This window comes from Euprymna scolopes, chromosome 36 (assembly GCF_053919585.1).
Source record: "Euprymna scolopes isolate OS-2025 chromosome 36, ASM5391958v1, whole genome shotgun sequence".
NCBI lineage: Eukaryota > Metazoa > Mollusca > Cephalopoda > Sepiida > Sepiolidae > Euprymna > Euprymna scolopes.
This window is the reverse complement of record NC_136517.1, coordinates 73,411,429-73,427,463: the sequence shown is the minus strand read 5'-3', so window position 1 is coordinate 73,427,463 and position 16,035 is coordinate 73,411,429. Positions and strand designations below refer to the sequence as shown.

The window sequence follows — 16,035 nt, the reverse complement described above, 5'->3', positions numbered from 1 at the left end:
GCACACTAGATATAAAGTTAGGTTTTTCATTTAATAAAGAAATCAATAAAAAAAACACTTTAAGATTTACATCATGAAAAAACAGAAACACAATTTGATAGTAAAAAAAATATTCATTAGTTTTCCATTTGAATTTCTTTTGTCAGCTTAACACTCTATGAACAAAATAAATAAGATGACTATTTTATCTGAGGGTAACCATTTTGAGTTGCTTTTTAATTTCTACATGAATAAACTTTTTAAAATTCATAAATACATTGTTTTAGTTTCTATTTCTGAATACCATATAGACGAATGACCATTTTTCTTAAGATGGGACGTTATATATGCATAGATACACAAAATCGAAAAACATCAACTGTTAAAAAATTAGATGAACTAATCCCTCATCCCTTCTTCATTTACTATCTAATATTACTAATACTTTTTGGTACTTAAAATTGTGGAGGACATGTGTAGAATATTTTTATATTTTTTCTTTTAATTAAAAAAAATAAATACACTCATCATTTCAATGGCAAATTGTTAAATATTAAACGAGTACAAGATGTGAATCTTTTACAATCCTGGAGGGTGGGGTCAATATAATGGAGAAATTAAAACAAACTTACTGCTTATCTCTCCTAACTTCACAATGAAACATTCCAATTTTGTTAATTTTTCTTTCAGTTTAAATTCACTAAAATTATTCCTTAATACTCTTCTGTAATTCTTCGTAATAATCTTCTATAATTCTTCGTAATAATCTTCTATAATTCTTCGTAATAATCTTCTATAATTCTTCGTAATAATCTTCTATACGTCTTCGTAATAATCTTCTATACGTCTTCGTAATAATCTTCTATACGTCTTCGTAATAATCTTCTATACGTCTTCGTAATAATCTTCTATACGTCTTCGTAATAATCTTCTATACGTCTTCGTAATAATCTTTTATACGTCTTCATAATAATCTTCTATAATTCTTCGTAATAATCTTCTATACTATTTTATCCTATTTTTAAAATTCTTTTCAATTCAGGAAGACAACAACTTCATGTGACGGTGACCATTTTGAAATTCCATCCAAAACTAAAGTTGATGCTGAAGACCAGTCTTCTTCTACCTCTTCTACTAAACCACCAGAAAGTGAGTCTTCGTCAATATCTACATCTGCTACAAGCACATTAGCATCTGGTGATGACAAACTAAAAGACGATTCTCAAATAAACGTTACCAACAAAAATGATGATGCTACTACAACTACTATTGACAAAGAAGTGACAACACAACCTGCGTAAGTTTTCTTTATTCTATATATATATATATATATATATATATATATATATATATATATAGAAAGGTTAATGTTTGTATGTTTAAAATTTGATAAGTTAACAATTAAAACAAATTTCAATAAGGGTTAAATTTTTCCAGGAATCTAATAACAGCGATAAAATTTTAGTTGAATAAGATTATTTCATTTTCTGTCTTGCCGGTGTATACCAAGAAAAAGTCCCTTCTGATTAATATTTATGTAATTTCAGTTTAATTTTAAAACTTTTAAAAAATAGTAATTTCTTTTTAAATGTTTTTTTTTTTAAATATCTTATAAAAAAATGTATTTTTTAAAATATCTTATCTGGTGCTACCAGATCAGGCTGCCCTGTGGCTTCCTGAGACGAAATGCACCTACATTGACATTTTTTTGTTTTCTGATCTTTTTTGTAAAACTTAATTATGTTCTGCAAAACCAAAAACAAAAACAACAGCCTATTTCCCCCCCCCTTTTTATTTTATTTTTTCCTACCTTACTCCCGGTCCTGGATATGACCTTAAACTACATCCGATGGTGAGGTCCAGCTTACGGGCTTGGAGAGAGTGGAGCCACCTCTTAATTGCCATTGCTCCCAGGTCCACCCTGACCCGGAGTGGTAGTACCTGTTAGGGTCCCAACTATGGGTTAAATAGAAACAGATTTTAAAAAGGAAAAGAAACAACAAAAAAAGAAAGAAAAAGAAAACAAATATATTCTATTAAATTATCTATTTATTTATTTAATTTTTTGCCCTGTCGGTAGGGCATGAGAACAAACCGACTGTCCCCCTGCAGAGGGTAAAAATCCCTCAATGGGGCAACCAGTTAGCCGTGGGTTGCTACCCGTAAAGTCTTAGGACGTGATCCTGGTGATTGAGCGAACCTAAACCAGGATACATAGAAGTTTAGGCACCGCAACACATTACTTTGGCCCTTACTTCGATTAGACGGGCGGTCGGAGAGGCCCGATCCGACCAATCGGCCAGTCACGCCAAGCCCCACCATATATTGCCCATTCCAAAAACCCACTACTAATACAACACATCCCCCCTCTCCCACAAATAACCCTACTCCCTAATATATGATGGAAAGCGGTGGCTGAGGGTCAATCGATTAGGTGTGAATATCGATGACGAGGCTGTAAACCCCTCAGGATTGCTACAGATCCCATAACAATATCAAGAGAGAACAGATAATCATTATGATACCACCAAAGTCGGTTATATCATCATTGTATCCCTGTAGAGGCTGGGCGAATGGGTTTCCCCCCAGGCTCTTCCCAAATAGGACTCCGAGGTGGGTGGGGAACAAAGATGACGAAAAAAGAAAACAAAATATGGCTTATTCCTCCCAAAAACCACCCAACCACCCAAAGAGAACCCACTCTGATGTCTCTGACATCAGTAGCTCTGACGAAGAGACGATAAAACCAAGGAACTCAACATTCGTAGTAATAGAATCAATGGAGGAAACTCCTTTGAACAAACTATCACCTTTTAAAATTGAAAAAAATCTTAAAACTCTAAAACCAAAGTCTATTAAAAAACAATTTAACGGCAGCCTACTAATAGAAACCCATAACGAAGAACAAACTAAAGAAATATTGAAACTAAAATTATTTGAAAACATCAAAGTCAAATGCTACAGACATCCAACCCTAAATACCTGCAAAGGAGTAGTGAAAAGCCACGAGCTCGCACTTTGTCCCTTGGAGGAAATCCGGACAAACTTACAGAAACAGAATGTGTTAGATGTTCGCAGAGTTCAAATTAAAAAAAACGGTGAGAAAATCGATACCAATACATATATACTAACTTTCGATTCCCTCACCATACCCAAAGAAGTGAAAGTCGGATATATGAAAATAAATGTAGAAATTTATATTCCAAACCCCCTCCAATGCTTCAAGTGCCAGAAGTTTGGACACCATCAAGATCGGTGCACACGATTACCAGTGTGTGGAAGATGTGGAGAAAGTGGCCCACACATTGACTGCAGAAAAGATTTCAAGTGTGCCAACTGCCTGGGAAACCATGGCGCTGGCTCTAGATATTGCGAAATATGGAAAAGAGAAAAAGAAGTGACCAAACTAAAACATATAAAGAATATATCCTACCCAGAGGCCAGGAAAATCATCGAAACTAAAACATATGCAGATGCAACAAAAAAAACTAATCCAATCAACAATCAAAATGGTCATATACATGTAACGGATACAACTGACAAGAAAATTGATGTCCTAAGCAAACTAATAAAGGAAATGAAAGAACTATTAGAAGAAATGAGGAAAATGAATAGTGCAATGTCTGCAACCAATCCAAGGATAATATTAAGTAAAGACACTACTGAACCACAAAAAGAAACAAAACCACAAACCATTTCTACAAAAACAACCGAACAACCATCAAACACATCACAAGCCAGAAAAGAATAAAAAATCCCCCCAGACAAAAAAAAAAAAAACAAACAAAAACAGGAAAAGAAAGATCCCGATCTATATCTCGAACAGGGACTCCGACAGAAAATAGATTTGAGGGATTGGAGACGATGGAAGTTGAACACAATTCCAAATGATGAACAAAATATTACAATGGAATATCAGAGGGATAAAAGCAAACCAAAATGAACTCACATTATTAATAACAAATATGAGCCCAGCACTTGTCTGTCTACAGGAGACCTTTCTGAAAGAAAATAATACCATCAACATAAAACACTACACATCTTACAACTACATAAATAAAGATACGGACAGAGCTTCTGGAGGCACATCAATACTTGTGAAGAATGAAGTCCCTCAAAGACAAATAAATATAAACACAAACTTGCAAGCAATTACAGTTTCAGTGACTCTACATAGAACTATAACACTTTGCTCAATATACATCCCTCCAAAAGATACAATCAACGAAACTGAGATAACTCAATTAATAAAACAACTCCCTAAACCCTTTTTTCTACTAGGAGATCTCAAGTCACAATGTAATATGGGGAAGTAAAGAAACAAATAAAAAAGGAAAAGAAATAGAAAACATAATAAATAAAAATAATCTATGCCTCCTTAATAATCAAAACTACACCTATATGTACCCAGCAACAGGTACTTTCACCGCCATTGACCTTACCTTATGTGATCCTTCCATATATATGGACTATGACTGGAAAGTACACAATGACACCTGTGGGAGTGATCATTTCCCAATCATCCTGGAAAGTCTAAGTACTAGCACTGAACAAAAAACACTCAAATGGAACCTACATAAAGCGGATTGGGAAGACTTCCAGGAACAGTGCAAAAACCAATTAATTATCGAAAAGAATGATGAAGATGACCATTTGAACTACTTCATTAAAACACTCACAAACATAGCAAATAATACCATACCAAAAACAACCAAAACCAACAATCACAACAAACCTTGGTTCACAAAAGAATGCAGAAAAGCCATCAGAGCTCGACGAGCTGCCTTGAGAAAATTCGAAAAGTATCCAACAAGCGAAAATCTGGATTTCTTCAAAAACAACAGAGCAAAAGCCAGACGAATCATAAAGGAATCCAAAAGAACAACTTGGAGAAATTATATATCCAAAATTAATGTGAATACCAAGGCGAAAACAGTTTGGAACATGATAAGGAAAATAGAAGGAAAGTGTAGTAGTACACCAATATCCCACATCTCTAAAGGCAACAAAATATACACCGATCAAAAAGACATTTCCAATAACCTGGCAGATAATTTATCAAAAATTTCATCATGTGACAGACAAACAGAGAAATTCAAAAAGATTAGAGAAAAGGAAGAGAAAAAGAAAATTCTATTTAAATCACAAAATACTGAAAAATACAACCAACCTCTTACCTTGCCTGAATTAAAAGAATCGCTAACCAAATCCCATGACACAGCTACAGGGCCCGATGAAATTCCATATGAAATCCTCAAAAAACTTCCAGAAACCTCAATGAAATACCTACTTGAAATTTTCAATATTATATGGTCCAGTGGAAACGTACCCGAGACCTGGAAAGAGGCCACAATAATACCAATCCCCAAATCTGAAAACTCAAACATCCAATCCCAATCAAGTAACGTCTCAGATCCATTGAATTTCAGGCCAATAGCTCTAACAAGCTGCATTTGTAAGACCATGGAAAGGATTATAAACAAAAGACTAATCTGGTTCCTGGAAACAGAGAATCTTATTACAGAATTTCAAACAGGATTCAGGAAAAACCGAAGTTCAATAGACCACATAGTCAGACTTGAAACCTTCATCAGAGAAGCCTTTGTGAGGAAGGAACATTTAACAGCAGTGTTTTTTGACATGGAAAAAGCCTACGATACTGTGTGGAAGTACGGTGTTACAAGGGATCTGAAGGCGCTTGGACTAAAAGGCAGAATGCCAATTTTTATTGAAAATTTTTAAAAAAATAGACGGTTCAGAATAAAGTTTGGCACAGCTCTCTCGGACTTGAAAGAACAAGAGAATGGAGTACCTCAAGGGAGTATACTGTCAGTGACCCTGTTCAGTATCCGAATTAACAACATTGTAAAAAACCTTAACCCTGGGGTAGATTGCTCCCTATATGTGGATGACTTCCTAATATGCTGTAGATCTAGATATATATCTATAATAGAAAGGAAGCTTCAATTGTGCTTAAACAAAGTAATGAGATGGACGGAAGAGAATGGATTTAGATTCTCCAAAAAAAAAACGAAATGCATGCATTTCTGCAAACTAAAGAACATGCATAATGATCCTGTCCTAACCATGGAAGGAATGCCCATACCCGTTACTGACCAGTACAAATTCTTAGGGATTTTATTTGACAAAAAGTTAACATTCATCCCACACATAAACTATCTGAAAAAAAAAATGTAACAAAGCTGTAAATCTTTTGAGAGTGGTAGCACATACCGATTGGGGTGCAGACAGGGAAACACTCCTTAAACTTTACAGAGCACTAGTCCGCTCAAAGCTAGACTACGGTTGTTTCATATATGGATCAACCCGAACATCATATATAAAAAGCCTAGACCCTATTCACCATACTGGCCTAAGATTGGCCCTAGGAGCATACAGAACTTCCCCCGTGAACAGTCTATACACGGAAGCACACGAACCCCCACTAGATCTAAGGCGAGAAAAGTTAGCCCTTCAATATTTACTGAAACTGAAGTCTTGCCCAAACAACCCTGCATACCAATGTACCTTCTATCCTAAATATGAAGAACTCTTTAACATGAGAAGAAAAACTATCAAAACGTTCGGGCTCCGAATGAAGGAAAGCATTGAAGAATCGAAAATTCCAATCCCCAGCATTCACAACTTCATACTGCCTAAAACACCCCCATGGACCATGAAACAAGTTGAAATAAAACTCAACCTAAACAAAAAGTCCAAATCTACCACAAACCCTATTGAATACCACGACGAACTTCAACATTTAAAATTACAATATTCAGACTACACCTTTATCTACACAGACGGGTCTAAAAGCAACAATCACACTGGATGTGCAGCAACGTACCATAAAACCACAATGAAGAGAAATCTTCAAAATGAAGCATCTATATTCACTGCAGAGACTATAGCTATCGATCTAGCACTCAACATAATTTCAGAGGAAACCACCAAAAACTTCATCATTCTCACAGATTCTCTATCAGTCCTATTATCTATACAAAATCAAAAACAAGAAAATCCACTAACAACAAAATTAATAGAAAAAATCAATATCCTTTCAACTACTAAAAACATTATTTTTGTCTGGATCCCCAGCCATGTGGGGATCAAAGGCAATGACAGGGCAGATATAGCTGCAAAAAGATCTTCTCACCTTCCAACTGACAATTTTAAGATTCCACATACTGATCTTAGACCGCAGATAAAAGCATACATACAGGAAAAATGGCAACTGCGGTGGAGTCAGCAAGAGGGCAACAAATTATACTCAATCAAACCTGAACTTAAGGAACGATGTCCGGACATCAAGAGATCACGCCGAGAAGATGTGATACTGACTCGGCTGCGCATAGGGCACACCAACTTTACTCATTCTTATATACTAAATGGAGAATCGGTGCCAGAGTGCATCCCATGCCAGGAGACACTCACAGTAAAACATATCCTAGTTGGGTGTGATGACCTTGCCCCAACTAGAAAATTATATTATACAGAAAGCAATATGGAAGACCTTTTTGAAAAGGTCAACTCAGCAAATATTCTAGCATACCTAAGGAAAGTAAATTTATATAAGAAAATTTAAGGAAATTTAAAGTCACCCAAATATACACATCCATGTATAAATACAACATTTAATTTCTTAGTTCAATTTTATAAAAAAAGGGAGGAAAGGCTGAAAAAGTCATTTCCCCCCCCCCCCCTCCCAATAAAAAAAGTTTAAAAAAAAAAAAAAAAGGACTCCGGCATTAAATGACCACATAGGTTGATATGCCGTAAAACCAATCAATCAATCAATCAATCAAAATATCTTATAATAAAAATGTATTTTTTAAAATATCTTATAATAAAAATGTATTTTTTAAAATATCTTATAATAAAAATGTATTTTTTAAAATATCTTATAATAAAAATGTATTTTTTAAAATATCTTATAATAAAAATGTATTTTTTAAAATATCTTATAATAAAAATGTATTTTTTAAAATATCTTATAATAAAAATGTATTTTTTAAAATATCTTATAATAAAAATGTATTTTTTAAAATATCTTATAATAAAAATGTATTTTTTAAAATATCTTATAATAAAAATGTATTTTTTAGTCTTTACATTGAAATGTTTTTTGTTTTTAAGTTTACATGTAAAATAGTCGTTATTTTTAAATGTTTTTAAAAATTTCATACTATACCATCTTATACCTTTTTTGATGAAGTCATTACCTTTTAACGGACCCAACATGTTGTAGACTCTGTCACAAGGAACAGAAAGAAAAAGAACTCAACTCACTTTCATTTTTAACAAAAGTCTTTATCTCTCGTGTTTCCAACAATGCAATTCATTTCTCCTTCTCCTGGCCACATGTGATTTTTCGTCTCCTCTGTGACGTCACTCACGTGTCTCAAACACGTGCTTTCCCGATAATTAACAATGCATTACTGGTATATTAATTTTTCTATTTATTAGAAATGATGTTCCAGTACTTTCCCGTCGCATGAGGTTCCCTATTCGTCCAAAATTAGCATCTCAATCCAAAGATGAATCTCAGAGTTCTTCAGTTGGTGAAAAAACATCTGAAGAAACATTGACGACATCAAACGAAATAACTTCAGTCGCGTAAGTATTCAAAACTGTTTATTTCTTCAACTACTTATAGAATATTTTTATGACGAACCACATGTCTTTATATATTGATAAGAAAAAACTCTGCTTAGTATAGTTAAAATGATTTCCTTGAACAGAACAGTTTTGCATTATGTTTTATGTCCCCCCTTACTAAGATTAAAATCAAGATATAATCATTTCTCAAACCAAAAATAAGCTTCCCCAACATTTAACGGGAATCTCTACTATCAGGTCTCCTTTTCCAACATTAGAGGTCTGCGTTCCAACCTTGCAAACGTTGAAACCCACTTACAAAACTTCTCAATAGCTTCGCCATCTAAATAGATTTTCTCCACATCTGAGTTCTCATCCATCTCTATTGTTTATATAGCCTGTAAAATTTCAGCCATATCCAATCAAATTGAACCCCCGCGCATATGTATCCAAACGTAACGTATGAAATGTAAGCATTTAAAAAACTGTTTCCCTTTATGCTGTTGTAATTTTTTACCGTTTTTTCATTTTTAACTTGGAGCATAAAAACATTGAACGCATAAAAGAAAAATAAATTATCATTGGAAAGCTTATTTTCTCTTTTCATCAATGTAATTCTTTTAAAAGTTGACCAACAAATAAAAAAGAAGTTGACCAACAAATAAAAAAGATGACTTGTTGAAGCACATTAGGTATGTAATATTGCCGATGTCCATGAAAATACAGCATATGCTTGCAATGCTAGTTTAATATAGGGGAAATTCTGAATAAGAACCAAACCTTCTTCCAAATTCAATTGCCTATTATATTTTTCTGTTTCAGCAAAACTTCAGTTTTGTCAAGACGGAGCCGTTTCCAGATCCAACCGAAACCAAGTGGCAAGACTTTGAAACAATCTTCTCTTGCTGTGGTTAACAATATAAACATGTCCAGTACTTCTTCGTTTGATAATGAACTAACCTCAAAAAGCTCACAAGATGTCACAACTTCAATGGAAACTGAGGATAGCAAACAAAAAGAAGAAAGTGGAAATCATTTTGCTAACAAAGATACGGAAGATACAGTCAAAGAATTGCCATCAAAAAGGTGAAAGTCTCCTTTTATTTTTGTCAGTTTTATTTACTTTGGCTCTGTGTTACATGAAAAAATCCCCACAAACTGTTACATAAATATTATGTCTGATACTAACCATTCTTATTGGTTTAGTAACACCATTAAAAAGTTCAATGCATGAAGTATTATACATGTGCATGTAAGTGTCCACTGCTCAGGCTGTGATCGCTCCCTTCGTTGTGCAAGCCCAAAATTGTTTAGATTCAGTCAGTGCTCCAACCAAATAAAACCATGGGATGGAATAACAATTATAGACAAATAAATAAATAAAATAAGTGTGTCAATAAACTTATGTAAGAAAAAGAATGTTCCAGATTTTCTGCAGATAAGCCTTTTTGAGTAAACATTAGATACCAATTATCTAGCACAGTAAAGAGAGCCCACCTTCTTTGCAGCAGCCTTGGCAATGCTCTCAATATATCTGTTTCAACTCATGTTCCCTGTGAGTTCCCAAGGAGTTTAAAAGAAGTGCTTTCAGGTAATGTGTTTTTGGCCACTACTATTGGCGGCAGAGAAGGTTTCTTGTAATTATTGAAGGAAACAACTTATTGAATGTGACCATCCATTTTTGTCTCCATTTTACTACAGATTGGAGGTCTTCCTTTAGTGCTTCTGCCATTTCCTTAGATATGTGTTTATTTGTTTTCTCCTCATGCCTCTTATAGAGCGTGGTGTCATCAGCAAATAAACCAATCCCAGAGACAATTTTATCAGGGAAGTCATTTATGAATATCGGGAATAATAAAGGTCGAAGGATAGACACCTGAGGTACACCCGTATTTATATCATATTGTCCAGATGTACAACTGTCGAGGACAACCTGGATTCTTCTCTTACTTAAGGAGGATTTAATTACATTATGTATTCTTCCAGTGATGCCATATGATCTAATTTTCCTGAGAAGACCGTCATGCCATACCCTGTCAAAAACCTTAGGCATATCTAGGGCTACCGCTCTCCCCTCCACTGCTTTGTCCAGTGAATGGTATATACGTTCAGAGATTATAGTTAGGATATCTGCTGTGGAACGGATTTACCTAAATCTATATTGTTGGTCAGTCAGAAGTTTAGCAGTTATAAGGTGATGGACTAGAGCTTGATTAATTATGGATTCAAATATTTTGGTGAAAAGCTGGAGGAGGCTAATGGGGCAATAATTTAATGGGTCAGTTCTTTCGCCAGAATTCTTTAACATTTCTTGGGTGGCCTAACTCAGAGATATTTATTTAGTTAATAACAAGTGTTACGTGGATAGATTCGGCCCAGAATACAGCAATTCTTTCTCTGATGTCAGAAACATTTGTCATGGATTGTGAGGACTGAAAGGACAAAATAAGGGAAATGGGTTATGATGCTTCTGAAAATAAACCCAACATCCTGAGTTAGACTTAGAAATTGTTGAATGTGAAATGATCAGTTGATGTTCTTCAAAGCACTTTTTATTAACAAGCAAACTGTCATGGCTGACCTTATTTCAAAGGGCAGATAACTCTTCCTTTCATGGATCAAATTAATTGTAAATGAAACCTACTTTGATAACTCTAATGATGCCTCTCACATTGAACAATTCACAGATTAATGTAAACATATCCTTAACAAATTTATAAGACAGTGTTATTTCTTTTCCAGTGAGCAGACTTCACTCCCAACCTTGTCACGGCGTTCACGTTTTCAAGTTCAGCCGAAAGTGAGAAACTCCCAAACTAAAGATAAGCAGCCAGATGTTCCTGTTAATAAGGAAGAAGTAAAAATATCAAATGAGAACACAAACAAAAGGTTATTTCATGTTTATGCTGTATTTGTAAAAACCCATTTAAAATATAAATATCTTGAATTTTTATTCAAAGTAGGTAATGTTGGATTTCACTAGAATCCTGTAATCTATGTTCTCATATTATTTAGTTGACAGAAAAATGGGATGAACCAAATAAGTTTACTTTTCTATTTTACTTTTTTTTTCTTTTTTTTTTTTTTTTTTTGCAAAATTGATTCAGTTTGTTTGAAAGAAATGATCAGTTGATGTTCTTCAAAGCACTTTTTATTAACAAGCAAACTGTCATGGCTAACCTTGTTTCCAAGGGAAGATAACTCTTCCTTTCAAGGATAAAATTAAGTGGTTAGGATGATGATATCATATTGAACATTTGTTTTAAATTTTTAGTGTTACCAGATTAGGCTATCTGAAGATACTGGCTTTCTGACCTAAAATGCACCAGACATTGATGTCATTGGGTATTTTTCTTTCCTTCACAAAACTCATACATGTCCAGCAACGTTAAAAACAAACAAGTTTCCTCTACAAAATAGCCAAACCTGATAACTTATAAAACAAAACAACTGTTTTACATGCTGGCATGTGTTAGACTGCCTTTAGAAATTGATTTTCTCTGGTCAAATTTAACTCCTTTCCTTAACTGATGTACTAAAGAAGAAGAAAAAAAGAAAAATTATTGGTCAAATGTCATTCCTGACATCAACCCAGTTACGTTATGGTGAAAAATGTTTTTGTTGAGACCAATTTTAGATGACTGCCCACCAAAGGTAAAGAGTACCTCACCTGCCCTTTATTGATATTTTTTTTACCCTACCCCCACTTTTCTTTTTGTGCATAATAAATTAGAACACTGTGTTACTAGCAGGGAGTGTAGATAATGTGAGTAAAAATGACAGCCACCTTTTCTTTGGAAGGTTTATTTAGGAGAGGAATGCATAATTTCCGGAAGCATGCATGACGGCTAATGATAGGATGGCTTTGGTTATCCCATTATTGTAACATGACCATTACACTTGAGCTGTTTGTTACAGTTCACACCTCTCTTGGACACCTCACTACCATCCAGCATTGTCAAAAAGGAACAATCAACCAAAAATAAATGAATAAAACTCTACTTTAAGTCGTTTATTACCATTTTTCTTTCTCCCTGTCTTGACACCAGCTTAAAGAGTCTCTCGCTGCCACTGTGAGGCCACATGTCCATCTCCCCTGGTTTTGGTTTTCTTTCTGCTCCATTACACAGCAGCCATAGACAGCCATTTCTTGTCTTTAACTTTACATGTTCATCTTTTGCAGCCGCACTTTTTCTTTCCTGACCACGTGGTGTCCTTTTATCTTTTCTTTTACCACACCAACACACTTTCGTACTTTTTTCGGCTGCTGCTGATGCTAATATCTTTGCAAGCCAGTTATCCTACAACTGCTGCTGATATTTTCCCACATGCTCATACGTGCTCTGGTACATTATGTCTAAATGGGAAATGAGTCCACTTGAATAAAAGATAATGAATAAAAAAAAAATGTAACTCTTTGCAGCTTAAAATATCAGTTATCTTCCTTACATTAATTCGATAGTGTGTGTTATTTTTTTGTCACACTTACATCCAGGTCGTTTAATTCTTATGGACTTACATTTCTTGTAATAAATGATTTTATCAAGAATTCTTCATAAGTTTTGGTTTCTGTTTCGATTATGGCTGAGGGACCTAAAGTTATATATATATATATATATTTTTTTTTTCATAAGTTTTTATTTTGGTTTTGATTCAAGCTAATGCACTTAAGTCATATGGATATATATTTTTTATTTTGGGAATCGCAACTTTATAATATATAAAAATCGATAGAACATTAACTCTATAATGATATATACAAAATCTGCAAGAATTAAAATATCATATTTAAGCGTAGTTTACGGCGTGGCTTTGCCGGGCATTCGTGCTAGCTTAGAAAAATACTTTTGCAGTTTTAACAAAAAAAGCTACAATAATATCAGATCATCTCCATTTACACTGAACATTTACAGAATGCCAACATCAATATATTACATATGATTGAGTCCCTTGTGGAATTTCCACAGATCCAGCCAGTTATTGAGTAATTTTCGATCTTCAAAACCATGGTTGTGACCTTTTGGTATATGCGTGTTTCTCACCTATATATAACTAACACATTTTTTTATTTTAGTTTATTTGTCGCCTATTTTTTAAATTTTATCTCCAATCTGTAAATAAATAATAAAAAAAACTTGCAAATAATGACTTCCAAGCAACACTGGATCTGTACACTTAGTATGTTATAAAAGAGACACACTGAAGCAAACTTACAGCCTATCTCCCCTAAAATTTTATAATGAAACATTCCAATTTTGTTACTTTTTCTTTCTGATAAAACTGTCTGCATTTGTTATTGCTGTCTTTTGTGGCGACACAATGTTGAGATTGAAGGATAGAATATTCTTAGTTTAATTTTCTTAATAAAAAAAAAAGACAAAGTTTCCTTATCAAAAACAGAAATACGCTCATCATTTTAATGACATTCTTGAATATTAAATGGTTTGAACTGTTTATCTTCAATTAATCTTTTACAATAATGAAGGTGGGTGGGGGGTGGGTCAATATAATGGACAAATCAAAGCAAACTTACTGCCTATCTCCCCTAAAATTTTATGATGAAACATTACAATTTTGTTACTTTTTCTTTTTGATTAAACTCACTAGAATGAATCCTTAAAACTTGTTATTGCTGTCTTTTTAATGTTTTTTTTTTTGATGACACAATGTTGACGTTTGATGTAAACATCCTTTTCATTTTTTTTGTTCTGATTTATTCTTTGCAATTCAGGGAGATAACTTCATCTGACGGTGACCATTTTGAAATTCCATCCAAAACTAAAGTTGATGCTGAAAAACAGTCTTCGTCTACCTCTTCTACTAAACCACCTGAAAGTGAGTCCTCGTCAATATCTACATCTGCTACAAGCACATTAGCATCCGGTGATGACAAACTAAAAGACGATTCTCAAATAAATGTTACCAACAAAAATGATGATGATGCTACAACAATCACTATTGACAAAGAATTGACAACTGAACCTGCGTAAGTTTTATTTATATATAAAGTTAATGTTTGTATAAAAATTGACAAGTTAATAATTAGAACCTTCAAATTTCATTAACAGTTAAACTTTTCCAGGACACAAATGAAATTTTTCTTTGATTTGGGTTACAAGAGGCAATTATCAGTTAGGTCTATAGAAGAGTAGCAGAGGTATATTAGAATATAAGGAATTTATTTCCTTGGTTGTTTTTTCAATGGATTTATTTTTATTTCATTAAACATGAATAAAATTAATGTCTTTAAAAAAAGGGTTAAACATTAAAATAATCATTTTCATTGGTATTTTTAAGATTTAAAAGAATTGCTTTTTTATTTTAATAATTTGAACATGTTTAGATTTGTTAAATCCATTTGCCATTTATTTAATTAAATGATTAGCACTGCCATTTTGTTAATGTTCTAACCCTTCATATGCAGCCCACCCAGCAGATATTATTCATGTTCTAGGGAAAATCTAGGAGTGGTTTATTAGGAACAATGCTTCACAATGTCGCTACCCAAATGTGGTTGTGTTAGTCACTTTATCCACTGGTTCGAACACCCAAACTCAAGTCCCTAAACTGACCCTTTGAAGATGAAAAATTAATCTATTCTAACTCCATAAGTGCTATTGTTTTCAAGCATTATTGGATTGTTTATGGTGTCTTGTTTAGAACGATAAAGTGCAGAGACATATCTGTAATTTGATTGTCCTCCATCTTTTCTTCTTCTCTTACAAACATGATGTTGCTAGTCTCAAATCTTTTCTCTAAATACGATTATGGCATGTGTTCTTTAGAATTGTCTCATCTATTCCCTGCTTCCTTTGTTCCAGCTTGTTTGACTCTTTGGTCTTCGATTTGCTGTTTTGATAACTCATTGTAATACAGCTTCTTATTCCAGTAGCTTTTTCCACAAACTGTCAGGTTGTGGAACTCTCTTCCTGTTCACCGTTTTCTTACTACCCACAACTTTGGTATTTCCAAGATTAAGGTCAATAAGCATCTTTTGTCTTTGCAATAATCGTCTTCTTTTTAGCTCCTTACATCAAGTGACTTCACACTTTGTCTAAAGTGAATTCCATAAAAAAAAACTCTTGCATGAATTTCATCCAACCTTCTATGGTGTGTGATGCGACACTGATTTCCTTCGAATAAATTTTCGAAAAGATCAATAACATTATTACTACTTGTTCTTGAGACATCATTCATGTGGAATGCGTTGAGTTAGCTCTATTCATCCTTGCTACTGCGTCCCTCACGAGGGGTGACCTAGTTTAAATATTTGAAATCACGAAGGGTGACCTAGTTTAAATATTTGAAATCACAAAGGGTGACCTAGTTTAAATATTTGAAATCACAAAGGGTGACCTAGTTTAAATATTTGAAATCACGAAGGGTGACCTAGTTTAAATATTTGAAATAACGAAGGGTGACCTAGTTTAAATATTTGAAATCAACAATTGGATGATC

At 33.8% G+C, this 16,035-nt stretch overlaps 1 protein-coding gene across 6 annotated transcripts in view; it reads left to right on the top strand.

Moving 5' to 3' along the window:
- LOC145260598 (uncharacterized) overlaps positions 1 to 16,035 on the top strand; it is a 111,775-nt gene that overhangs the window by 23,394 nt on the left and 72,346 nt on the right. For 5 of the 6 annotated variants that reach the window (XM_080118878.1, XM_080118877.1, XM_080118875.1 and 2 more), the window contains exons 6-10: positions 1,022 to 1,276; positions 8,446 to 8,595; positions 9,400 to 9,663; positions 11,320 to 11,466; positions 14,309 to 14,563. In XM_080118878.1, coding sequence (XP_079975004.1) covers positions 1,022 to 1,276; positions 8,446 to 8,595; positions 9,400 to 9,663; positions 11,320 to 11,466; positions 14,309 to 14,563 — 1,071 coding nt within the window. The remainder of the gene's footprint in view (positions 1 to 1,021; positions 1,277 to 8,445; positions 8,596 to 9,399; positions 9,664 to 11,319; positions 11,467 to 14,308; positions 14,564 to 16,035) is intronic. The other variant, XM_080118880.1, reaches the window with a different exon arrangement.